This window comes from Mesoplodon bidens (genome assembly GCF_964165515.1).
Source record: "Mesoplodon bidens genome assembly, chromosome: 12".
In the NCBI taxonomy this organism is placed as follows: domain Eukaryota; kingdom Metazoa; phylum Chordata; class Mammalia; order Artiodactyla; family Ziphiidae; genus Mesoplodon; species Mesoplodon bidens.
In genome coordinates, this window is record NC_138168.1 from 88724716 (window position 1) to 88749922 (window position 25207).

Consider the following 25207-nt stretch of genomic DNA (forward strand, 5'->3'; position numbering starts at 1 on the left):
TTGAAGAAGAGTGTGTTGAATGACATTGTTCTTCAGGTTCCTTTATGTCTAGAGAGTTGTGAGTACTAAATAGATCATGCTACTGACTATAATGTTGAGACCATTTTGATAACTGAATACTTTTTTTTATTTAAGCAAATAATATTAACTGTGTATCTATCTTTAAGTGTTTAATGAATATTAAGTTGCATTCTATGGTCCTAAGGTCAGAATATATTCTTGTCTATCAAAAAACAGGAAAAGTTAACCACTTGTAATAACAAAGCTTTGATGGAAAAGTCTGAATTTTGCATAAAGATAATTCCTTTCTGTATGAGATGAGAGAAAAATGATGCTTTTTTAAATATAACACTTATTGGAGAACAGCGAATTGAAGAAAAATGGTAACAATTATGATAGGCTTACTCCATGTATATAATAGCTAAGCTAAGTCTCTGATACTTTAATTGAGAACTTAGACCACATCATATTTATTTGTATAGCAATTGAGTTCTGTTTTGGAAGGAGAATAATTTCTACAATTTTGAAACCTAAATTTGGTTTGAAAACATATTTTGAATTCATTATATTCAGAAAACTAAAAATGTGTATGGTTAGTGCCCCTTGACTAGCAAAATTTATATTCATTTCAATCTAATTCGACTAACATGATACTGGATGCAGCAATCTCAATTATTAATTAAATATTTCAACGTCAGAAAAAATAATACTTAAAATACTTTAAGACATCTATATAATAGGCAAATTCATAGAAACAGAATGTAGATTAGAGGTTACCAAGGGCTCAAGAGGAAGTGAGTGGGGAGGGTTTTTTTAAAAGAGGTATAGAGTTTCTGTTTTGTGTGGTGGAAAATTTTGGAAATAGTGGTGATAATTGTACAGTACTGTGAATGTAACTAATGCCACTGAACTGTACACTTAAAAATGGTTAAATAACATTTTATATTATATATATTTTACACAGTAAATTGAAAAATATATCATTTAAGGTATCAAAATAAATAAAAACGATTCAAACACTAGTAAACCTAACAAAAGTATACAGAATCTACTTGAAAAATACTATAAAGCTTTTCCGAGGAGTTTAATAAAAAACAAGAACAGTTGAAGAGATACATGTTCCTAACTGGAAAGATGGCCATTTCCCCCAAATTACTCTCTAAATTTATTGGAAATTTTATCAAAGTGCCAAGCATACTTTTTAACCTGACTGAATTATTCTAAATTTTCTCTCAAAATGTAAATAGTTAAGAATAATCAAGGAAATATTGAGAAAGAATAAGGAGGCAGGACCAGAATTCTGCTACATTAAAACATATAAATTATAATCATGAAGAATAATATTTTAGGGAAATATGGAAGGTACATTGATTTTTTTTTAAAAAGCAGTGTAAAAAAAAGGTATTTTTAATAGAATAAAATCCAGTGTCTATATATGCCAATGGATAAAATAGTCTCTATTGTATCTGAGCTTATAAATCTCCAGTATTTACTGTGTTTACATTCTATTTTCAAAATGAGAGCAGAGTGAAAATACACTTTATAACCTTCTTCTTTACTCACCTGTATCTTATAAACATTTTCCTATTTTAAAAATATTTTCTATTATATGACTTTAATAGCTATAATTTTCCATTTTATAGGTATACCAGATTTTACTTAAATAAGCCAGTGTGTTTTGGGGAACATTTAGATGGTTTCTAATTATAAATAATACTATAGATACATCCTATCCTATAACTCTTTCTGCACAGCTGCATACTTCCTTTGACTAAATGCCCAGAAGTAAAATTGCTGGGTCAAGTGTTGCATGCATGTTGCTATAGAATGATTGTGATGGTTTACAATATGGTACCTAGGAGAGTGCCTCTTTTCCCAGACCTGTTTCCATACTGAGTATTAAATTTTCAAAAACTTTTTGTTAACATGATATTCAAAATTATAGAGTAGTGTTTCATTTCATTTGATTATCAATGAAGTTGAAAACTCTACAATAGTAATTGTTCACGTATTTATTAATTTGTGTATTGTCTATTTATATTATATGCCCATTTTTTAAATTAGCAGTTTCAATCTTTTATTGGTTTGTGGTAGCTATTTGTATATCAAGGATATTAACATTTATACCATATGTCAAAAATATTTTTTAGAATTTATTGTTTGCTTTTACATTTTGTTTGGTATATCCAATTTTAAAAGAAGTAGAAATATTTCCATCTATTCCTGATTCCACAGTAGTGAATCATATCTAATAGTAGAAAATGTTCTCACTTTGCAAAAAATCATAGCAATAATGGAATTTATGCTTGAGAAAATCATACATGTAACTTACAACCATCTAAGATGAATGTTTTACTACTTTGACTTTAAATTATTTTTTCCTTATTCTTCAACAATTTCTATACATCTGGAAGCTCTATCTTGTTGATTATACTTGAAAGCAGTAAGCAGTACAATAGAAATCTAATTTTCTGAATATAAAGTTTCCCCTGGTTGATCTATATTGTCAGTAGATTTCTCATGTTAGACCCTTTCAAAACCTTAAATCTTGAGTTCAGAGTCCTCACTTAAATCTTGACAGTTGCTTTCAGGCCCATCAACACAAGAATAAACACATTTCTTCTCTTTCAAGCTATAGAATCATATTCTCTTTATATCTGTTAACATACTTTTTCAAAAGAAAAGAATTTTGTTTCAAAAAAAAAACACCCTTTTTTATTTAGTTCTACTGGGACAGTAAGAACAAAAAGACTTCCAACTTAATGGTATATCTTAATTCCCCAAGAATGAGGAAAAAAATAGAACTGAGGAACTGAAGTGAAAATGGGCAATATAAAAAAAATCCCTTTTAGATGAAGTTGAGGGGCTTTTCTAGCGCATACCGTGGCTCTATTTCACAGCTACTGCAGAAGTTTTAGAGCCAGTCCCTGGTCATTTAGGATGATGCCTCAGGGTTCCATTTTAGATGTCATTAAGAGTAACAGCTGAAGCATTTTACTTGTCAGTCTTTGTCAATTCAATAACATTTTTCACAACATGTTAACTCAGTCAGTGTTGCAATGAGATAAAATAATTATTTCTTAATAGCTATTATTACTATCCATGGTGAGAGAGATTATTAATTTATCCCCAGGTGATCAATTAGCCATATGTACAGGGATAAACCTAATCAACAAAAGTTCGATGTTATTATTACTCATATATGTAAAAAGGTTTACTCCTTACTATATTCTATATGGCAAGACTCTTCTCTAACATTGGTAGTAGATGAGCATACTTTAGCCTGTTTTATTGCAAGCTTTGGCATGTATACTCTAAAAGAAGCGCACTTGACAAGCCAGCATTCAGTAGGCACTACAGCCACCAAAATCTTTTCTGCAGTCACCAGATGGGCTCTACACATGCTCAGATAGCCATCTCTTCTAATACTTTCAAAAGGTTCTCCTACTTGTGACTTTATAGTGTCAACAGAAAGGCTTTCTTGAAAAAAAAACCCACAAAATGGAATGAAATTATATACACTCAATTTTATTTATTTTAATATATAAAAAATTAAAACAACAAACTCATGTAATTCTGTTGTGATGTCTAATCCTTCCTGACCAAGCAATTTATAAAATATTTAGCTGGATGTGGCTGTGAGTCCTTTTTAAGAAGTGGGGTGGGATAGAGGGACGAATAGTAAGAAAAGACAGAAACCCAGGATTTTAGACATCTGTTTCTATTTGGCTGATAAGACAAGACAGGACCTAGGGTTCTTTTAGCTTGGAGGAAAGTACTATGCCTCGCTCTCCTTTTATGTACATCTACACATACTCACATCTTTCTTCCCACCATTTCTAAATGATCCCAAGGAAAACATATACACAATGATAAAAGCATTTGGAAGACTGCTTCTTTGCTGTCTTGGGCTTTTTTCCCACATCGCTAAGTAGAATTTTATCCCTATGAGCTGGAGTAGACCTTATAAAAGAAGTCCTTTATCCAAGAGGGGGCAATCAAGCATGCTGTTCCCTCTCCTTCATCCTAATAGCATCTACTTATCCCTTAGGTCCTTACCTGTGTCTGGGATCCTTCCCTACTTTGTAGGCTGGGCTGAATGCCTTTTGGATTTGCTGTTTAAATACCATATCCTTCTTATGAAATCTCAACACACTTGTAGTATTTGTTCAATATCTTCTTCCATACTATATTGTAAGTCCCAAGGGGCTGAGTACTATAACTGTCTTGTTCACTTCTATATCTCCAATTCTTAAAACAATAACTGGTGCATAATGCATTCTCAATAAATATTTGATGAATGAGGATTAAGTAAACTAATATATGTAAAGTGCTCAGTTTAATTCCTGGCATATAGAGGTGCCCAATACATGTTAGTTACTAGTATATGAACCATCACACAGATCTGTGCAGCACCAAACCCTAAACATGTTGAGCTTCATTGGTAGACTTTTTGAAAGAATGTCCAATGCCCATAATACTTAGAATGACATTTCTGCAGGCTCCCAGTTCTCTTCTGTTAAACGAAGTTGCATCAGTAAGCAGGGATCAATAACCTTTGGCTTCCTAAAAAGACAAAACAATTTTAGCTTGGATAAGACCAGAAGAAAGGATCCCCACTACCACTACGAAACACTCTACCTGACCTTCTCCCTCTCCAACTTCCCGTGGTTCTCTGAAGCTCTGCTCTTGAGCATCTCATTACTACAGCTTTTAGGCTAAATTATAGCATTCTATTTTTAGTTATTTCTCAGAATATATGGTATGGTCTGCAGTGTGTCTAAATGCTGTAATAATGAGCCATCGTGCAATCAAATTCCATAGTTATATTTAACTTGGTTCCTTGAGTTGAAGCTGAGCCTTCTCTATTCATTGTATTTGTGTTTGCTTTCAAACCAAGCAGGAATGTAGTCTGAACTGGACCAGAAGTTGTGGGGTTGCCCTGAGGTGTTTTTATACCTCAACCCCCATTTTTTTGCTGGAGGGGATGAAGCTGACCACACTTTAGTTTTAAACACTTCCTAGTGATTCCAAAGAGAATAGCTGTGAAACCACTAAATGATACCTTATATTCTTGTATTTTCAATTGAGAATTTAGTTTGGTTCAAACTTAACTTAAGTGTCACCCTTGTGCCTGGCTAGTTTGTACTTTATTCTGTAGGAAATGGTGTGAGGGAGACTCTGAACTCTCTGAGCAGGTAGAGAGATTATCAAATATGTTCTAAGAAGGTGAATCCAGCAGCAGTGTGAAAAGACAGGTTGAGGGAGTGGAGAAAGACAGAAAGAAGGCAGGTGGGTTAGGAAGGTATGGCAGTTCTCCAGTAGAGGAGTTCTAAGGGCCAGAATCAGAGGATAGATGGAGAGGATGGAGCCCCACGACCAGAAGGGTAGAGGTGAGGATGGAGCTCCAGGACCAGAGGAGAGGTGGTGAGGATGGAGACCCAGGACCAAGGGAGAGGTTGTGAGGATGGAGCCCCAGGGTAGAAAGGTAGAGGTGAGGGTGAGAGGAGGACACAAATTCAAGAGCTACTTCAAAAACAGAATAAGATGACTTCACAACATGAAGAATGCAAGGGATGAGAAACAGATTTTGACCCTGGATACCTGGGAACCTGGTTGTATCAATACCAAATATGGGGTAAACAGGTAAAAGATAAAGTTTATGGGGGAAACTTATCTTTGGAACAAACTGAATTTGAGGTGATAGCAAGACACAGGCTACTGGAAATGTGAGCTGGAGTTCAAGAACAATGCTAGGACTGCCTCACAAGTACAGTGACCGTGGTGTCATTCCTTTGGATGGACTGGTTCTTTTTGTCCCTACATAAATGGCACATGCTTTAAAGTCATAGTCAATTTTTTCTTTAGAAGGTAGAATATTACAAATAAGAGCCTCTGACTTTGTCCTGAAGTAGTCTTGGGCACTGCAATTTATCAGTCACCACCTTTGACCTTCTATAATAGATGCTTTATATGGCTTTTCTATTTAAATCATAGAAATTTTGGCCATTTTAGAAAGTAAATAATAGGTTCCCATGGTTAAGGACCAAGAAAGTGTGGGGGAGTTGGCCGTGTTTATACAGCCAGTTATCAGTGTCCTTGTCCCTGGGCCTCTGCATCCCCACTGGAGCAGGTTTCCAGACCCTGCACTTGGGGGACACCAGGTAACTTACTGTCTCCTGTTCTATCTCTGCAGTACAGCTTGTTACTGTGCATTCAGAATTGTTCTTTAAAAACATTTTGTATGCCTTTGGTATCTTAGTTATATACAGTTAATTCCTTCTAAAGTTCTGAACGTTAAAAATGTTTGCTTTTCTTCCCTACTTTCTTGAGAGTCTAATTATAGCCACTTTATGGTCACTTCTACCAAGAATGTTCTCGATGTTTGTAACCAGTCTGTGGTTTCTACTCATACACAGCATAACCAGTCTCTTCTTCCCCCAAAAATGTTTTTTCATGGCAATAGTTTTAAGCATAGCATGGATTGCTAACTGTAAGGGATTGTTGCATAAAAAGTTATGTGTTGTCAACCTTCACGGGGTCCTTTAGCGACACAAACTGATCTTTTGCCTTTCATGCTACTTGTCCATCACCAGCCTCTTCTGTGAAGGGCAATGAATTGCTTTCCTAGGATTGATGAGGAATCAGTGCAAGTCGGGAGAACAAATAATACACAAACAAGATCCTGTTTATAGCATTAACAGTGCATCATTCAAAGCTGTAATAACCCAGGCTCATCCCATTGGTGATCCCCAGTAGAGTACAGTTTAATTAAGTGGTCTACGAGACGACTTCCCTTAACATTGCAGAAATGAATGCTTTCTATTTTTGGCTTGTTCCTTTTCCTACTGTATAGATGCCTTGAACCTCCGAAACCGACAGGTCATCTGCGTCACTCTCAAAGTCCTACAGCATCTGGTTGTGTCAGCTGAGATGGTGGGTGAAGCGTTGGTGCCCTATTACCGTCAAATCCTCCCCATCCTCAACATCTTTAAGAATATGAATGGTGAGTTATCCCAGAAGTCAAAATGTCTTTTAAGCACTAAGAAAGGGAGTGGTTTGAGGTAGAGTTAATTAGCAACACACTTAGGATTTATTATTAAACCAAGATCCATTCGGAGATGGATAAATAGCATAACTCGTACCTCTTCTCTAATAGCATACCTCTAATAGCATAACTTGTACCTCGTACCTCTAATAGCATAACTCGTACCTCTTCTCCTGCCACTCCCTAGGGAAATAGTAAAATTAACAATTTCATTTATTACTCCTCACATGTACAGCTTACTTACTCAGTACAGAAGCACTGAAACAGTTCTATAATCTTCCCATAATTAAATTGTAACTTTTTTTTAACTGTCTTTTGAATACGTTAGTAGGTTTTGAGTTTGTCCTTTCTCTTGATAGTAATTCTACCTTTAGGTATTTCCTGTTAAAATTACAGTCAGTTTTTCTAATTGATTTAAGGGGAATTTTTAAAGCAATATTATTAAAATCTGGTACAGGCGGTTTGGAGAGTTTTAATATAAGTTCTGTTTCTATTAAAAAAAAGAAAGATAGATGATTCATAGTTACTTAGCTGATGGTGTGTACTGATTAAATATATATGTGCTGATGTATTTATTTTTTAAAATAGTGTTCTATAAGGTTTGGAAAGCACTGATACACTGAAGTGAATCTGCTTCACCCAAGGGTATTAGCTAGTTGTGGTGACCTCCTGGCAGGCAGTGGATGTACATCTGTTCATTGACACTGTGATTTTCCTTTTGTACCTCTTGAAACGATGTGAATCTAATTTTCTTTTATGTTGCTAACTTTGAAGTTCCATACTTCTCATATGCATGGTGTAAGTCAACATTTGAAGTTAATTTCTGACAGCCATGTAAGTAAGTTAGTAATTTAGTGGAACAGTGCATGAAAATTTTGCAACATGATCTGCTATTGTACAGACAAGAAAAAATCAAACTAAAAACTGAACATATGACAACTTCAATCACAAAGAAGTCCTGTTTTTGGAATCATTATTTTTCATATATTTCCTAAATTGCTATTAAAAGTCTCCCTAATCAGGCAGACTATTCAGGAAATCATGGGATCATCAGAGTGTTTAGCTGTCTTTCAGGAGTAGGGCCTACCTATATGTTTAATATTAAACATTTTTAATAAAAAGGACTTCAACTGGGGTTATGGGAGCTTAAGAATGCTCATAATAGAATGAATTGATATCCACTCCAAAATACCTAAACACTACAGAGTTAATGTGGTCATTTAGATGAGATGGTCACTCTTTCAGAAAAGTAAAAACTGGGTGTTAGTAATTCAGTCTTTTACGATCTAAACTGAAAGTTTTAGTAACAGCATTTCTACTTTGTGGAAAATACTTGCTTAAATATTCTTGATTCATAATTCATATTTTTACTGCATAGCGGCATCAAATAAGAGATAGATATAAAGACAGGAATGCTAGAGATAAAGACAGAAATGGAAGAATCAGGGAACACTCACCCCCAGAAGTCTCAGTTATAGTTAACACTTTTGAAGTGTGTGATTCACAAATGTTTCCTCAATAGTCCTCACAGAAACCTATGATGTATGTACTATTACTATTTCCATTTTTTAGCTGCAAAAGTTGCCTCTCTGTAACTCTTCCCCTCCATAAACATTTGCTCTGTACTTGCCTCTCATGGAAGATGAGTGCCAGCATCCCCCTCCCTTGCTTGAGTAGGAGTAGGGGGACACCACGCGCGTTAATGCTCTCCTTGTGGGATCCAGAACTTAAATCTAAGCAACATTTTGTATCTTTGCATAAAATAAGAAAGACAGTGATATTCAAAAGATGATTAGAATCTCCCTCATCCTCAAGGAACCCTGTAAAGAAGAATAAGCACAGCTGCCACTAAGACAGATAAATCTCTTGGGAGCTCTAGACTATTAAACAAAAACAGTTGGTTTCTACATATTCCTCATTATATTACTTATTTAATTCTTTAACTTACAAATGTTCATATGCTTCACAAAAGCAATGACTGGGTTTAGGAATACATCCCCTGTTTATTTACAGTTTATATCATGGCCTTAATTGGTCCCACACCTAGCTGATTATTTTGGAACATTTCTAAATGCATGCACCAGGAATTCTACATTCAACTATTTTTCTGGTTAATATCTTTCTGACATTTGAGCGGAAAAACTATTAGCTTCAGCTTCATTTTCTACTTATCTTAGAAACCTGTCAGTACAATGCCGGAATGCAGTTTGCTGTATTTCCAGAGGGTCATCTTACAAAATTGGAGCATTCTAGCTCTAAAACTTAAAACTATTCTTCAAAATGGCTGTTACTACAGATCCAGTTCTACCAGTAGAAACTTATCACAGGATTTCCAATTACAGTACTATTTTCAGTCTAAAAATAATTTAGCTTTAGTAACATTTTAATAAACCTTGCTTTATGATTATATTTTATTCATATTCACAGAACCATATATACATTTTTATTTAAGCAGGTGTCTTTAGTGACAGATGTATTTAGTTACAATTAAAAATAGATTAGAAATTTTCACCATGTAGCATTAGAAAAAATATTTCATCCTTAATTTCAATGTATCTGAGAACAATTTCATTTTCTGTTGCTTTTTTCCCTACCTTCATGTAATCAATGTCTTGTTAAATTCATATTCAAAGATATATTTTTCCAGTCCCACAACAAAATATTTTTGAGAGTGAGACCCAATATAAATGACCAAAAGAATGAAAGAGAGAATATTCCTTCAAATATAATGACCTTATCCTTCTGTTAATGTTCCCTTGAAGCACAAGCTTTAGCATAATTCTACTGCCTGCTCCTTTTTGCAATTTCTGTCCTATTTTAATGTCAGCTGGACTTTCTCTGAAATGATCAGAGGGGCTGAGTAGCTAATGAATGCACAACCATGTCAGCAGTCTTCCCAGGGGACCAGTGGGAAATAGATAGACTACGGGGGAGCACATGACACTGGTAGCACCAACTGGTGTCCCCATCCACACTTCTACAGGTAATGAAACTTACCGCCAGCCCCACAAGATCAGTCCTGGTCTAGGAGGAAGAGTGGCTTGGTATTTCTATTTATAAATGACATACTTTCACAGGTTTTAATTAGGCTATAGTTAAAACAACAACAGACAAATCGGTGAATTGCAATGTGGAATAAAGAGTAATATTTGGGAGCAGAAGAGATGTGACCTTAGGCAAATCATGTGACTTCTCTGAACTTAAATTTCTTCATCTGCACAAAATATTTATAGTAACGTCTTTTTCATAACGTTGGCAAAACAATTTGAGATAATGTACACCCCTTCATGTGGGGCCTGGCCTTAAATGAGATAGTCATTATTATCATACAACATTATATATACATAAAATGTTATCCCTGTATGACATTATATATAAATATAGCAATACTGTATAAATTAGTATATAGCCGCTTGAAGAGGTGATTTAATGTATTGTATCCCCTGGTCATTTCTGTGAGCCTGTGAGTGAGGCATGACCTCCTGGTTTCCCCAGTGGCTGCAGTCCCTTTGCTTCAAAGGACTCACCTTGCTTCTGACTACCAAATGCCAGGTGGGTGGCCAAATAAATTAAGGACAATGGGATTCATTCAAGGATAACTGGTTTTCAAATCCATCCCTTCCTGGCAAGTTCAAACATGTGAGTGTGGTTTGGGGGAAGGACATTATCTTATTAAAAAGAGAAGCTGAGTGTGACAAACCAGGATCAGGGTCCTCTTTGGAAGATTCAAGCTAGTATCTAAGCTTGAACTTGTTTTCTTTCATTCTAAACAGTGAATTTTGGATATCTAAGACATGCTGTCTTTCCAGTGACTGCTGTGGGGTGAAAGAGAAAGAAGAGTTTTCTATAACAACAATTTCTTCTTTCCTGTGCTCTTTCACAAATGTTATTAAAGGTTACAGAAAATTAAGACAATAGGAATGCTCAATTTATAGCTTTCAGAGATGAAACTACAAAATTAATGATGCAGTGTATTGCATTTGAGAAGCATGAGCCAATAAATGGCATTAAAACATTTACAGCTAAAATAAGGGGCTCTGCCAGCAGATGAAGGCTCTCCAACAACCATGTTTTGGGGAGGCAATCCTTATTTTGGTACTTTTGTTTCTAATTGCACCAGCAGTCCTGAAACAACCTCTAAGGGATATAGTTCAGAGACTCCAGGTATCAGCAGCTCTAAGAGTACATTAACTTGATGTTACAGAATATGCAAAAGTAAATGTAATAATGAAATAACATGTTCCCAAATGTGTGAAATCAAATAGTCTTTGATTTATCTAGGATACTCTAAGATGTATGCCATAGACTAATAGAAGTCCATGAAAAGAGATTTAAAATTTCCAATTCAAATTCAGACACATTAAATAACACAGGAAATAAGAATGCATTAAATTTGCAACATTTTGGAAAGTTTGTACCAGGTCTTTCGCCCTGAAATTTAAGTAGTTTCTAAAAAATAGAACCAACTGTTTTCTACTGATAGTCTTTTAAAACAACTTCTAAGGAGAGCCTAAGAATTCTCAGTCAACCTGTTTCAGACCCTCTTTAGATATTTTTTTTCTATGGTACCTATTTTCATGGTCCTTTAAACTGTTGATGATCTTTTAAGAGCTGATTGTTCACCAAAAATGTCTTTAGTTCTTATGTCTTTTAATTGACTTGTATAAATTTTATTTCACAGAGCTTTTAATTTAATTTTGAAATTAAGCTTTATTCCCCCATGGAATTCTATACAATTTTTAGTATGATTTAGAAATTTGCTTCAAACTCCTTTGGAATCATTAGGCTTATTAGATTTGAAAGTCTTTGAAAGTCCTAAGTTTATTGAGGAAAGTATTAGAATACTACTCCAGCATTCCTGAAAGTTAGATTTGGAATGATCATGCATCTATCTAATCTCTTCTGAACTCTTCTTCGACTCAGATATAACTAGTTGGTCTGAAAAGAATCCTAGGATCCTAACCAAGCCGGGAGATCCATGTAGGTGCCCTTTGAGCTGCACCTCTCTCCACATTTACTAAATATCAGACTATTGGTTTCATAGTCCAAATGTGTTGGGATTTCTTTTTTCTGTGAGGAGTGTAGCACACTGAGAAGAATTAGGTGCTTAATATGTGTTTGTGTGGAATTTATTCACTACCCCAGTCTGCATGACCAATACTTATTTATTCAGTTTTGTCCTAAAGAGCCTCACTATTTCATGAGATAGCCTATCCTACATCCAAAGAGAAAATCAGTGAATGAAGTATATGCCAAATATTTCTATCTGGCTTATCTCTCTAGTCTAAACCACACAGAATAGTATCTAGTCCCTTTTCCAAATAACAGGCCCTCAAAACATGATATAAAACTTTCCTACGCCTTCAATCTTCACTTCCCCAAGTTCAATGTCCCTTCTTCCAAGCATTCTTTATAAGCAGAAGTTTCAGAGTCTTGAAAATCTGAGGGGATGGAGATGGTAGACCCATGTACCTGTAAACACTGATGACTCTGCAATGATCCAAGAGAGCAGCCCCAAGGGACAGATGGTCCTGGGAAAAGCCAAGGCTTCTGTGACCTCATTTGATGCACCTTATATGTGGTCAGCCCATAAAATGACCATCTTACTACTGTGAAATCTTATCATTATGTTGGGGTCAGGTGCATACTTTAAATTGCCTCTATCTGCTCTTCTCTGTAGACCCTCATGATTGCATCTGCCCAGAGGAAAAATTATTCTCAGAGTTATCTATCTATATCTAGAAACACATGACCTGGTAGGATGATGACCAAGGGAATCAGAATCTAGTTCTGAAGGCTGTTTATTAGTTTCCTAGGGCCACTGTAATAAATTACCACAAACTGGGCAGCTTAAACAACAGAAATTTACTGTCTCACAGTTCTGGAGGCCAGAAGTCCAAAACCAAGTTGTCAACAGGGCTGTGCTCTCCAGTCTTTAAGGAAGAATCCATTCTCCACCTTTCTCCTAGCTTCTGGTGGGTCCAGTGCTCCTTGGCTTGTAGATGCATCACTTCACTGGCTGCCTCCATCTCCACATGACATTTTCCTCTGTGTGTCTGTCTTTGTGTCTCTTCTCTTCTATTAAGATACTTGTCCTTGTCAGGTTTGGATTAGGTGCCCGCCCTACTCCAGCACGTCCTCATCTTAACTTTACTAATTACATCGGCAATGACCCTATTTCCAAATAAGGCCACATTTGGAGGTTCCAGAAAGGGCTTGAATTGGGGGGGGGGATGCTATTCAACTTGGGACAGACCATGTAACTCTCTCCCAGGACGTGTGGAGGTGCGGCCCCATACTTGATGAGTAAAGTTGGAGGTTTCGCGTGCCATCCATTCCATCACATCTTCATCGCTGAACGAGGACTGGCTGAACAAAACCTGATGAGAACTCCCCCTTTTAATAACAAGGAAAAATTCTCTTCCTTTCCCCTTCATCAGGAAGGGGGTGTTCAGTTAAGAAAGGAAAGGGATCTAGGTAAGTTTGGGGTAGAGGAGATAGCAGGAGATTTTTTTTCCTTCGGTAATATTGCAGACTGACAAAGAGAGGTGAGCAAATGCTTTCGCGGCTCTGGGCGCTGCCCGGGATATCCCAGACTTCCAAGGGCATGCTGCCACCCGCCTTCCAGAGGACCCCAGGCACCCACTCAGGGTGGCAGACTGCATTGCCTGCGCCTGTCCCTGCCCAACCAGCTGGGCAAGAGGGTCAGGCCACTCTGTACCTGAGTGGGGTTTGGATCAATACATAGGGGTTCAGCTTGTGAACCAGGACAGATGGGACAATGTGTGGAAAAACAAGAGATGGGAGAGTGTTTATGAGCAAAGTTTCTGTGTCAGGGTTGCTTGGCTTTGAATCCTGGCTCAGGGTTTGTGACTTTGGACTGGTTACTGCGCCTTAATCTCCTTCATTTGAAAAGCAAGTTGTGGATGAAAAACTGCTCATTGACCCGCAGAGAAGTGCAGGAGATCCTTTTGTAGGAGTGTGAGCAGCATGAGGGTAAGGGGATAGATGATGAAACGTGAGTGAAACTGCTTTACAGACTAGCAGGTGTTACAAGTCTGTCACCTGCATCACGAGGTTGTGGAGAAAACTATATGTATGTAGTTTTGTGTTCCTTCAAAGAAAGTTAAGTGACATCTATTCGAATTAATATGATAATTTAGTCAGGTGATTAGATGCAAAATAAACGTTCAAGAATCCTTTTTTTTTTTTAATGTGCCAGCAGTCAGAAATACAATGCATTGTTTTCTAGATGCTAATTGTTCCTACTTGCAGAAATATTCCATCAGAGATCAACTTTTACTGTTCAGCTCTCCCACCCCTGGAAGATAGTTTTAGCTCCTTCTTTGGATTGATACTTTTAGTTCCTTCTTTGGATTTCCTAATTCATTTCAGAAGACGGCAGAAGTATTTACCTAATCAAACGGCTTTACCTTGGTAAACCAGAAGTTTACAAAGAATTGCCTGCCCTGATGTACTATTGAAAACCCAGCCTCTTTCCAAGACAGACACTGCTTTCAGTTTCTAAATAGCTTTTATATTTGCAGTTTCTTTTTATGAATCTTTCCAAATCTTAGTGTTCAGGTTTCATCCTGGGCGTCCCGGGTTCACTTGCATTTGCTACATCATTCTGGTTTTACCACTGCTCCCACAATGTGTAACTTCACCTAAAGGGATCAGACTGTCAGAAGAACTCCGAATTGCAGACAAATTCACCGCCCGGGCACATCTTGATAGTCCCGGACTAGAGGCAATTTGGTGGATCGAATTTTCATAGTTAATCATAAAAAAATCAATTTCATTATGGAAAGAAAGGATTGACCTGCTAGCTGGAATGGGCCACATGGCCTACACCCTGATTCTTGACCTTGAGGGACCAACCTAAAACCAGTCCAAAGACTCTCAGGAAACAGCACCAGAAGCAAACCCAAACATCACGTCCTGCCAGGAACCTCCCCTGATCCCCCTCTGATTTGTAGAATGGAGTCCTCTTCTGTAGGTCTTTCTGAAATCTCTCATGCTGGGTAGATTTTATTTCCTGGGTTTATCGCCTCAACTAGCCCGGGGTGGGCCGGGTCAGATGCAGGGAGAGAGTGGGGACAACTGGCCATTTCTTAATCTGTCTGCTAAGCTATGTTTGCAATGTGTGCTTTGTCACCCCTCGCACCCCCTCTGAGGTACTCCACAGAGGATCCACAGACAAAGTGATTTGATCCCAGCTGGTTCCCAGTCCTAGGCCACTGGCATCGTCACTGCTCACTGGAAACTGGCACGTTTCTGAATAGGAGATTTCCACCAGCTCAGCTAAGCCTTTTGAGATATGCCTCCAGAAATCTGTATAATATGCTTTAATGTATTTAAAGGCTCAAGGTGGGTCCCAAATGTGGATATTAGCCCAAGAGAAAAGTGTTCTTTTCTGTTTATGCAACAGAAAGTTTTACTTAATCTGACCAAGAAAGCATATAGTGATTTCTAAAGCTGTAACTTAAGGAGGCTTCTATATTAAGCCAGATCATAATTTGTACTTTTAAAATCACCTAAAACATCACCTCTTGTGGATTTGCTGATAATTAAGGTCTCATTCTCATTTTCCTTTATATGCAAATCTTTCAGGAGCACCAGTAAATGACTTTTTAGAGGTCTTTATGTGGACGTTGCAGAGAAAATAAGAATGTCACCAGTGTAATTGTTGTGTTGAATAGTCGCTATTCATGACACAATTAAAAGGCAAGTTTAAAAGGGGGTTGGAGACAAGAAAAATGAGGATTATTCAGTGGGGGAGCCTTGCCCTGACACTGCATAAAACTTAGCAGGGGCCTTCATGGTTCAACTCACGCATGGGATCCTCAAGCATTTTGAGTCACACACACACAATTCCGGTGCTTAGAATCCCTTCTTTAACAGATTGATCAAAACTCTAAACTTGATCTACGCTCAAGTATTCTCCCCTCTCCCAGCTCGGATCTGATTCAGGCTGGACGCTGGAAGTGGGAAAAGGGGGTGGAGTGGCTTCACCTCTCTTTTTCTGCCCTGTACATTGCCCCCGACCTTGGCTACCCACGGGCTGACTCACTCGGTCCTGATCTGGCTCTCCCCGCCCCGGACGTGACTCTCTCTTCTGCACGTTCACTTGTGACTCCTCCCTCCTCCGCTCGATTTCCTGCATTCACCTCCGCTTCCAGTGCTCAGGGCCCCTCCCCCCTCCCCGGAAGCCGTGTCATCCAGCATGGACATGACCCCGCACCAGCGCTCCCTGCCATACGGAAAACATGCTCACTCACACTGGCACTGGACATTCTGGAGCCCTGCTTCGCGGGCTCCATCAGCTTCTCAACTGTGAGGAAGACCCGGGTCTTCGTGTCGCCCATGAAGGTGCCATGGGCACCTTAGAGCACCCAGGGCTCTCCAGGTGGCACCTCCGGCAGGGTGGGGTTGGCCCAGAGCACAGCGACAGCGCCCTTTAGAGAAATCTCGCTGTCTTCACACTAGGTGTCTCTCTTTTTTTATTTTTTATTTTTTTAAATTTATTTATTTAAGGCTGTGTTGGGTCTTCGTTTCTGTGAGAGGGCTTTCTCTAGTTGTGGCAAGCGGGGGCCTCTCTTCATCGCGGTGCGCGGGCCTCTCACTGTCGCGGCCTCTCTTGTTGCGGAGCACAGGTTCCAGACGCGCAGGCTCAGTAGCTGTGGCACACGGGCCCAGTTGCTCCGCGGCATGTGGGATCTTCCCAGACCAGGGCTCGAACCCGTGTCCCCTGCATTGGCAGGCAGATTCTCAACCACTGTGCTACTAGGGAAGCCCCACGTGTCTCTCTTTAAAGGCCTGATCTGTCCGGTTGTGGAACTGGTCCCCTGAAAACCCTCGGTCCTGCCGCTGCTGAAGTGCTGGCCTCACACCCCATGTTCCCACAGTTCCCGTCTCAACCCCACAGTACACTGGCTTCCGTTTACTTGAGCCAAACACAAAACTGTAGGAGGCATTTTCCACTTAGTATGAAATCAGCTTTCCATTTTTATTGTCCTCCTCAAAAATCTATACTTTTCACATTGACAGGAAAAAATGTATATAGCTCAGCATAAGCTTAACCATCAATGAAGGAGGAATTGAAAAATACAGTAGACATATTTCCTTAGAAAAACTGCAAATAATATTGATATTTCTTTGCTTGCCTGCTTTCTACATTATATTCTCATGCACATCTTGAATTCATGTTCCAAGTAATGATGGCAGTGTTGTTATGAGTAAGTTCTCTTTGGATCCTTCCAGGATTAGTTTACTTTCTTTTCCCTAAAACACAGTACTTTAATATGAGCTTTTTGTGAGCCTATTTATATCCATTTTGAGATAGCAATGAACAAAAAATGACTCTCCTTTCAATGACTTTTAGATTTTGCATACCTATTACAATCCTACCTTTACTTCCCCCAAATGAGCCCTATATTTTTTTCTTAAAATTTATCTCTTGAGCCTTGAAGTTATCTTTATCACAAACTAAAAAGCAAATTAATGATATAATAGTTAAAATTTAAAAGCAATAATTGGGCCATAATAACAGGATTATTGCCCAGTAATTTTCCCACTATTTCAAGCTTTGTTTTTACTCCAAGAAAGTTGGATATTTATTTATACACATAAAGGGTTTTGAGGAGTTCGTAGGTCTTATAACACAAATCATTGATTATTATCTGTGCTTGTGTGAGTAGGTTGATTTGTTATAAATATCATAAATAACCATCTAACCAGGTGGCCGAGACGTAGGTCTGTCTAGAAGAAGAATATGTGTTATCCTTTCAATGTTCCTTATGATCTGTGAATATAGAATGATGATATTCAGGGGGAAGCAGTGCAATATTTATATTTTCATGATGACCAACTAAAGCGTCTAAAAATTTCTGTGAGCATTTTAAGCAACAGTGGAATGAGGGGGAAGAGTGTGATGACAAGTCTTTTAAAACCTGCTCACGTGTACACCTTTCTTACACACCTGCTGAGCTGTCTCCATTGCTTGCCATGGTGCACTGGGCCTTCTTGCTCTCCCCTTAAGGCTGGTCTCACTACCTCCAGAAAGACAAGTGCATTAGGCTAACTCCAAAGCCATAGAGAACAATGTGGTTTTTACTAGTTAGTTGGAGGATGCCAAAGGGAGGACAACATAGTACATCATTCATTGATTCACTGAAAAAAAAAAATCGAGTGTTTACTATGTGCCAGCACAGCAAAACCTCCTAAAAATCTTAGAAGATTGAAAGTGGGCTGCCATGCAGCTATATTCCACTTACCAAATGCATCAGACTCCTTTGCAGCCTTACCCTGTGTCCCTGAATCAATGCGTACCTCCACGGGAGACCCGAGGAGCGAAGGAGGTTTCCACCCTCAGAAAAAAGCAAACTTGAGGTTCCTTATGACCATACACCCTCCCCTTCTTCTGCACTCTTTAGTAACTTGGCCCTGAGGTGAGGGCACAAATTTAGAAAAGTAAAATCCTAGATTTGATGGTAGACTTGTTGAGATTCTTCAATGGGAAGAAGGGTGCTGCTTAGACTTAATGCATTTTCTGAGCCAATGAAATAGTGAGCTATGTAATAAAGGTTCAGATTTACCACCATTACCATTATCTTCTTGTAGAAGAATGGGGGAATCAGCTTCCTTAGTCCTAGTTACACATATCCATTCCTAGGGAGATCATAAGAAGAAACTCCCACTGTGGACAACCTTCAACTAATGTGATTTACTTTGTTTTGATTTTCGGTTTTATTGAGATGTAATTGACATATAATTGTATAAGTTTAAGGTACACAAAACTGATTTGGTATATGTATATATTGTGAAATAATTACCACATTAAATTTATATATAAATTTAATTTATATATATCCATCATCTCATATAGTTACAAATTTGTTTTCCTTGTGATGAGAACTTATAAGATCTATAGTATTAGCAACTTTCAAAAACACAAGACAGTGCCGTTAACCATAGTCACCAAATATTGTTAATCATCTGTCTCTTAGAATTTCTATGACCAATTTTTGGTGAATCTTTGCTAGGAGCTCCATTATATGTAATTTCTGATAAACCTTTGCTAAGAACTACATTATGATATGTGTATTGTGTTTATAAACTCAAGCAAAGAGCATCTGAGATTGTCTTGAAACTACCAACCAGCTAGATTTGAGAGTCCATCTAAATGCATATGACTTAGGCCATGGTGGACAATACTTCATCTGGTGCATTCTCCATCATCAGGAATGCCTGAGAGGTCTAGTCTTGTTCTAATCAAATAGGCCTATGGGATCAAACAGCAATGAGCTAGAAGCTCTAGGGTCTTTTTGAATATCTGGGTATTGTTACTTGAACATAAATTCCATGAAGACAAGAACTTTTATCTCTGTGTCACTGCTTTATCATCAGCTCAAGAGAAGATCCTGGCCATTCTTAGCTCAATAAATATTTGCTAAGTAGTTGGATTGGGTGGATGGATGGATGGATGGATGGATGGATGGATGGATGGATAGTGTATTCATTTACTCTTGCCACCATAACAAACCACCACAAATTTAGCTGCTTAGACAACACCCATTTGCCTGTCTCACAGTTCTGTAGATCAGAAGTCCAGTGGGCTTGCCTAGGTAATATGATAAAAATCTAATAAGACTGAAATCAAGGTGTCAGCTACCCTGCATTAATTATAGAGATCCTGGAGAAGAATCTTACTTCCAGGCAGAAATCAGTTCCAGGTGGTTGTAGGACTGAAATCCCCGTGTCCAGGCTGGCTTTCAACATTGAGTAGCTCTCAACTTTTAGAGGCTGCCCACCTTCCCTGGTTCACGGCCCCCTTCATCTTCAAAGACAGCAATGGCAGCTCAAATCCTTTTCATACTTCTAATCTCTCTGACTCCCCCCTGCCACATCTCAGCTGCTTTTAAGGGCTCATGTGATTACATAGGGCCCACACAGATAATCTTGGATAATCTCCCTATTTTAAGATCATCTAAAAAGTCTCTTACAGCAGTACAGTACCTAGACTAGTGTTTGATTGAATAACAAGAGGACAGGAATCATGGGGGACATCTTTAGAATTGTGTCTTTGGATGAAGTTACCCAAAAGTTGATGTCCAGATGGCCATGACTGGAACCTTGAAGTATATGTTCAAGAGGACACAAAATGAATCTATTTTTTAAACTCTTTGCAAAGGCAGCACAGCTCTACACTCCCATGAAAAACTCAGAGAAGACTGCAGATGTGCAAAACTTGGAATGAGTGTGACAAGACACAGAGTTTAAAGGTTTTATTGTTATCTCAGAGTTGAATCACATTATCTAAGGATTTGATGATTCATATATAAGTGGAGAATAAAGTCAAGAAGTTCAACCTGCCTTTCAAAAGATTAGCCAGTGATAAAAGAACAGCATCTGCAGCCAATTAGTCTGTTGGCCAATGGTGTTCTCTCTCCTACCTTATGTTCCTTGTCACTGACAGTATATTTCATTTCCTGAGTAATTCCATCAACATACCTAAAATTCCCACAGGCCAGCAATAGAAAAGACAGGGAAGTATTGTTTTTAGAATTGCTATAGTTGCTTTACAGATGAAGAAGCTAAGAACTGGATCAAATGATTTGCCCAAGGTCATATGACAGAAATGAGTCACAGCCAAGACCTCAGAAATCAATAGATCCTACTTCCAAACCTGAGTGCCAGATACTCTGAAAATGTAAATTGGTTTGACAGAAATAGGGGTTCTGAGGCAGTTTTGATCAACAGATTTCTTTTATTTAATGTACTGAAGTAAATCGACATTTCATTGATCCACTTGAACAATTATTATATGCTGCCAGATCAAAGCAGCTGTTGCTAATCTTCCCCACAAATTCATATGCATTATAAAGCAAAAGTGTTTTCATATCATCAATTTCTATTGTGGAGTAGTGATCAATAATAGCTTGAGAAAAACTCTGAACACAGAAAACTAGCAGCAATTTCACCTGATTAAAAGCATCATCAAACATAGAGTATTAAGTTACCCTCTAATGTAATTTAACTCTTTTTGCCAGAAGGAGTTCAAATATATATTTTTAATCCAGTGGCATTTCTTCTCACAATTATCGATAAAAGCAGTGTACATAGTATAATCACCTTGAGGACCAGGTCTTTCTAGAAGAAACTTACTCCCTAGAATACATTTCAAAAAATATGTGGAAGCACTTTACCATATTTCATTAAATCCAAGATGTAATCAAGTGTTTAAAATATTTTATATTTTATGCCTCCTTGAGAAAGAAAAACTGTTTCCAATTAAACTATGATGCATTATTAGCATCCTGAATCAGAAACGTAAAAATTTTTTTAAAGTGACTTAATTAAATATACTGAGTCTAATTCGACTTGCAAAGTGAGGCATCAACTATCTTGAACATGAAAAATAAACTATCATGAATGGAATGAACACCACACCCCATCCACTTTCTTTGGGGTTTTCCTGTATCTCACCTAACCTAATCTTCACAACCAGAATATAAAGCAAGTATTAAGACCAGTTTACAAGCAATGGAAATATTTCAGTGCTTCACCCCAGGTCATTCAGAAGCAGTCAAGATTCAAAACTAAATTAGTTTGATTCAAAATGTGTTTATTTTGTTTTCTAAGAGGGTTAGAATCTCTTTTTTCCCCGCTTATGATTTCTTGGTCAGTGTATCTACCCATTTCTTGGGAATGGACCAAGATGATAGAGGGTGAAGAGGCCATACCAAAGACTGTACTTTAGAATACATGGTACATTATAAAAGTAACATCCGTCAAAAATGTATAGATAAATTATATAACTAGAATCTGCATGAACATGGACATGCACACACATTTTTAAAATCAAAGGAATTTTTTGGGATACATTAATGGATCCAAAAATAGATATAGCTCAATTTCTATACAATACTCTCTACATGATGCTGATAGTTGAGAAATTAACATTGTGAAACAAGTTGTGGGCTTCAGTCTTCAATAAGCTTAATTTTTTTAATCTCAAAAAGAGCTACTTTTCAGAACAATAAATTTGAAATTATAACCTGAAACAAATAATAGAACTTTAAGTCTTCTTTATAAGGAAAGTAGAACAAAATAATGATAGCATTATAATGAAATTAGGAAAGTAGAAAAAAATAGACATTATAAGAACAGTTTAACTGTATTTATTATTATAGACAAAGTAAAACAATTCAGTGTTCACATGACAAGTTAAGGACTGTAGTTACTAAATTGTACATATAGCTGATGCCTAATAATTTTTTAAACTCATAATTTAATAAATTTTCCTTGCTTGATAAATTTGGATTGTTTTTTATTGGCTAGTGATGTTTGATGTTTATTTCAGAATTACTTGATGGGGAAAGCTAAAGTAATGACTTCCATGTGATTATTACGTTGATTTGGAAAAATTTTAATAAGTTATAGAGCAAGTATAAATTTAATTTGCAGAATGTTTTTGTTTTTCAAACACAATTCTTTAAGAAAAGACCACTTGTTTTAGGTGGAGCAGTTCACAGTCTCTTCATCCTAACTAATCCCATAGTCCCCCCAATAAGTCTTCCAAATAACAATAGGAATAGAGATTAAAAATTGCTCTTGCCATTTATTCTTCATTTATTTGGCCAAATCAATATTTTGATTTAAGCACAGTTGTAGATTACAGAGAACAGTGTTCTCCTAATTTTGTTAATAACTCACAGGACGAGTGTTCTTATATTATCTATGAAGTAGTCTAAAATGTGACGTTTATCTACCCTTACCCATGAGTTACAGAGAAGAACTATGAACCTGTTTCTGAAAACTAGGCTACTTTTTCTTAGAAGTTTCTGCCTACTTTTACTAGAAAATCGATTGCATTATTAAATTTCTCTTAGTTTCCCATATTTTAAAAAGAGAGCATAATTCATTCCAAATAAAACCATTCCAGGGTAATAATCATTTAGCATATAAAAGATTTTAGTATTGATATAGCTAAGTTTCTCAAATAAAAAATTTCCATGCCCAACGCATAATCTACCAAGCATGCCTGTTAAATGATAGCTTTGTTAATGCAAGAATTTCCATTATAAAGGCTTGTGAGATACAATCTAACACATTTGAAGACTTAACACCCTTAGATTGTAATTGGAAGACAAATTCTAATTTAATTACTGTTATATTTCTTGGTTGAAAATCCTTGGCAAGTATAATATAAAATTGACTCTGAAATTATGCAATTAAAATTATTAGCATTTAGCTATTCCTTTTGAAACTACAATGGCTTGATTTGTTTGGCTCAAAAGATGTTCAACCAGAAAAAAAAGTGCTTAAAGTTCGAAATGTTTTAAAAAGTAGCCATTGGGCTCCCCTGGTGGCGCAGTGGTTGAGAGTCCGCCTGCCGATGCAGGGGACACGGGTTCATGTCCCGGTCTGGGAAGATCCCACATGCCGTGGAGCGGCTGGGCCCATGAGCCATGGCCGCTGAGCCTGCATGTCCGGAGCCTGTGCTCCACAACAGGAGAGGCCACAGCAGTGAGAGGCCCACATACAGCAAAAAAAAAAAAAAAAAAAAAAAAAAAAAAGTGGCCATTGATACAGTTAAATATATAAATGCTATGTTCAGGTGAAGTGGTTCAACACCGAGTCATTGAAAAAATGGAATGTTCTATAGAAGGTATGCTGTTCGAAGTGTTTTACACCGGGAAGATAAACTTTTTTAGAATTCTGTTACCAAGGCCATGAATTAATATGCAATGTTGTGACATGATCCTGTGATCTTTGTCAAATCAATCATGGAAACTTAGAAATCTCTTCTCAAAAACTGATGCATTCTTAGAACTGATTACTTGTCTAAACTATGTCTTTCATTAATATGTCTCACAGAATTGTTCTGCCAATTATATTTTTAGAGTAGATATTCCTATTTTTAATTTTTTTAGTGAGATCATTTATTAATTTGTCCCAAGTTTTTTGTATTACTTAACTGTTAGCAATAGCTAATAGTTAGCTAATGTTTCTACAGCAATATGCCAGATACTGGGTTAAACACTTTTAATGAATCATCCCATTTAATCTACACAAACCCAGGAGGAAGAAAGTATCCTTAACCTAATTTAAGTGATAAGGAAATGAAGGCAGAGGGATAAGTAATTTGCAACTGTCAGTCAGTTAGTAAAAGGCACCGAGAGCATTATTCAAATGGGAAGAGGAAGAAAAAGTGATAACTTCTATAGTTTTCTCCATTTCAGGAATACTCAGTGTTTCAGCTGCACCTAATAAAGTATCTTATTACAGCATGTTAAACAAGTCATTCCAATATGTTGACTTCATCTTCCAGTGTTTAAACCAGCCATGTTCAACTAGTAACACTCTTAAACTTGCAGCTTGTTCCAAAGACTGTTTTTTCATTCTTGATACTAAATGAAAAAAAAGTAGCATTCAATACTAGTTATTTCCTATGATTTATTTTTTTAAATATCAAGTGACATTGATCTTGGACAAAAACTACACTCAAATTCATTATTTATGCAATAGGATGAAATTTTTTTACGTGGATATAATTTATAAAAGACTTCACTAGATATATAACATATATAATCAAACATTTTATATCACATATTATATATTTATTAAAGCTCTTTTATAGTAGTTAATACAGCATGCATACACTTTGCTGAATTTATAAATCCAACCTAAAGTACCACTTGGACATGATAATATGGGTAGCTTTTAAAAGTGATAAATTTTATTCTGAAGTATACAGTTCTTCATGTGCAGTAGTTTGTTCTTTGTGTAGAAAGACAATTTTGCTGACAGTGTTAGTTTCTGCACAGAAGTCCTCATCGTCAGCAAGACTTAACTTGAGACGATTCAAGACAATTGCAAGAAATGCACTTTAGAAAGAAGAATTTATAAGATTTGTCCATTGAAAGATGTGAATTAATTGTATCTTAGAGTGAGGAAAAAACCCTAGCTTCACTTTTATAAGTTTGGGGAAGATGAGTTGCTAATAATGATCAAGGAGAAAGGCATTCCCTATAAATTATGGCTTGCTAGATCTTCAGCTTACATATGCAGTTATTCTGAGAGAAAGAGAGAGAAAAAAGAAAGAGAACAATGAATATGATTAGAAGCACAGAAGAAATTTTAGTAGATAAGGAG

At 37.0% G+C, this 25207-nt stretch overlaps 1 protein-coding gene across 1 annotated transcript in view; it reads left to right on the forward strand.

Annotated features, from left to right (window-relative positions):
- Window positions 1-25207, forward strand: part of PACRG (parkin coregulated) — a 544435-nt gene that overhangs the window by 315468 nt on the left and 203760 nt on the right. The window contains exon 4 of the mRNA XM_081250477.1: window positions 6857-7006. Within this exon, the coding sequence (XP_081106603.1) occupies window positions 6857-7006 (150 nt within the window). The remainder of the gene's footprint in view (window positions 1-6856; window positions 7007-25207) is intronic.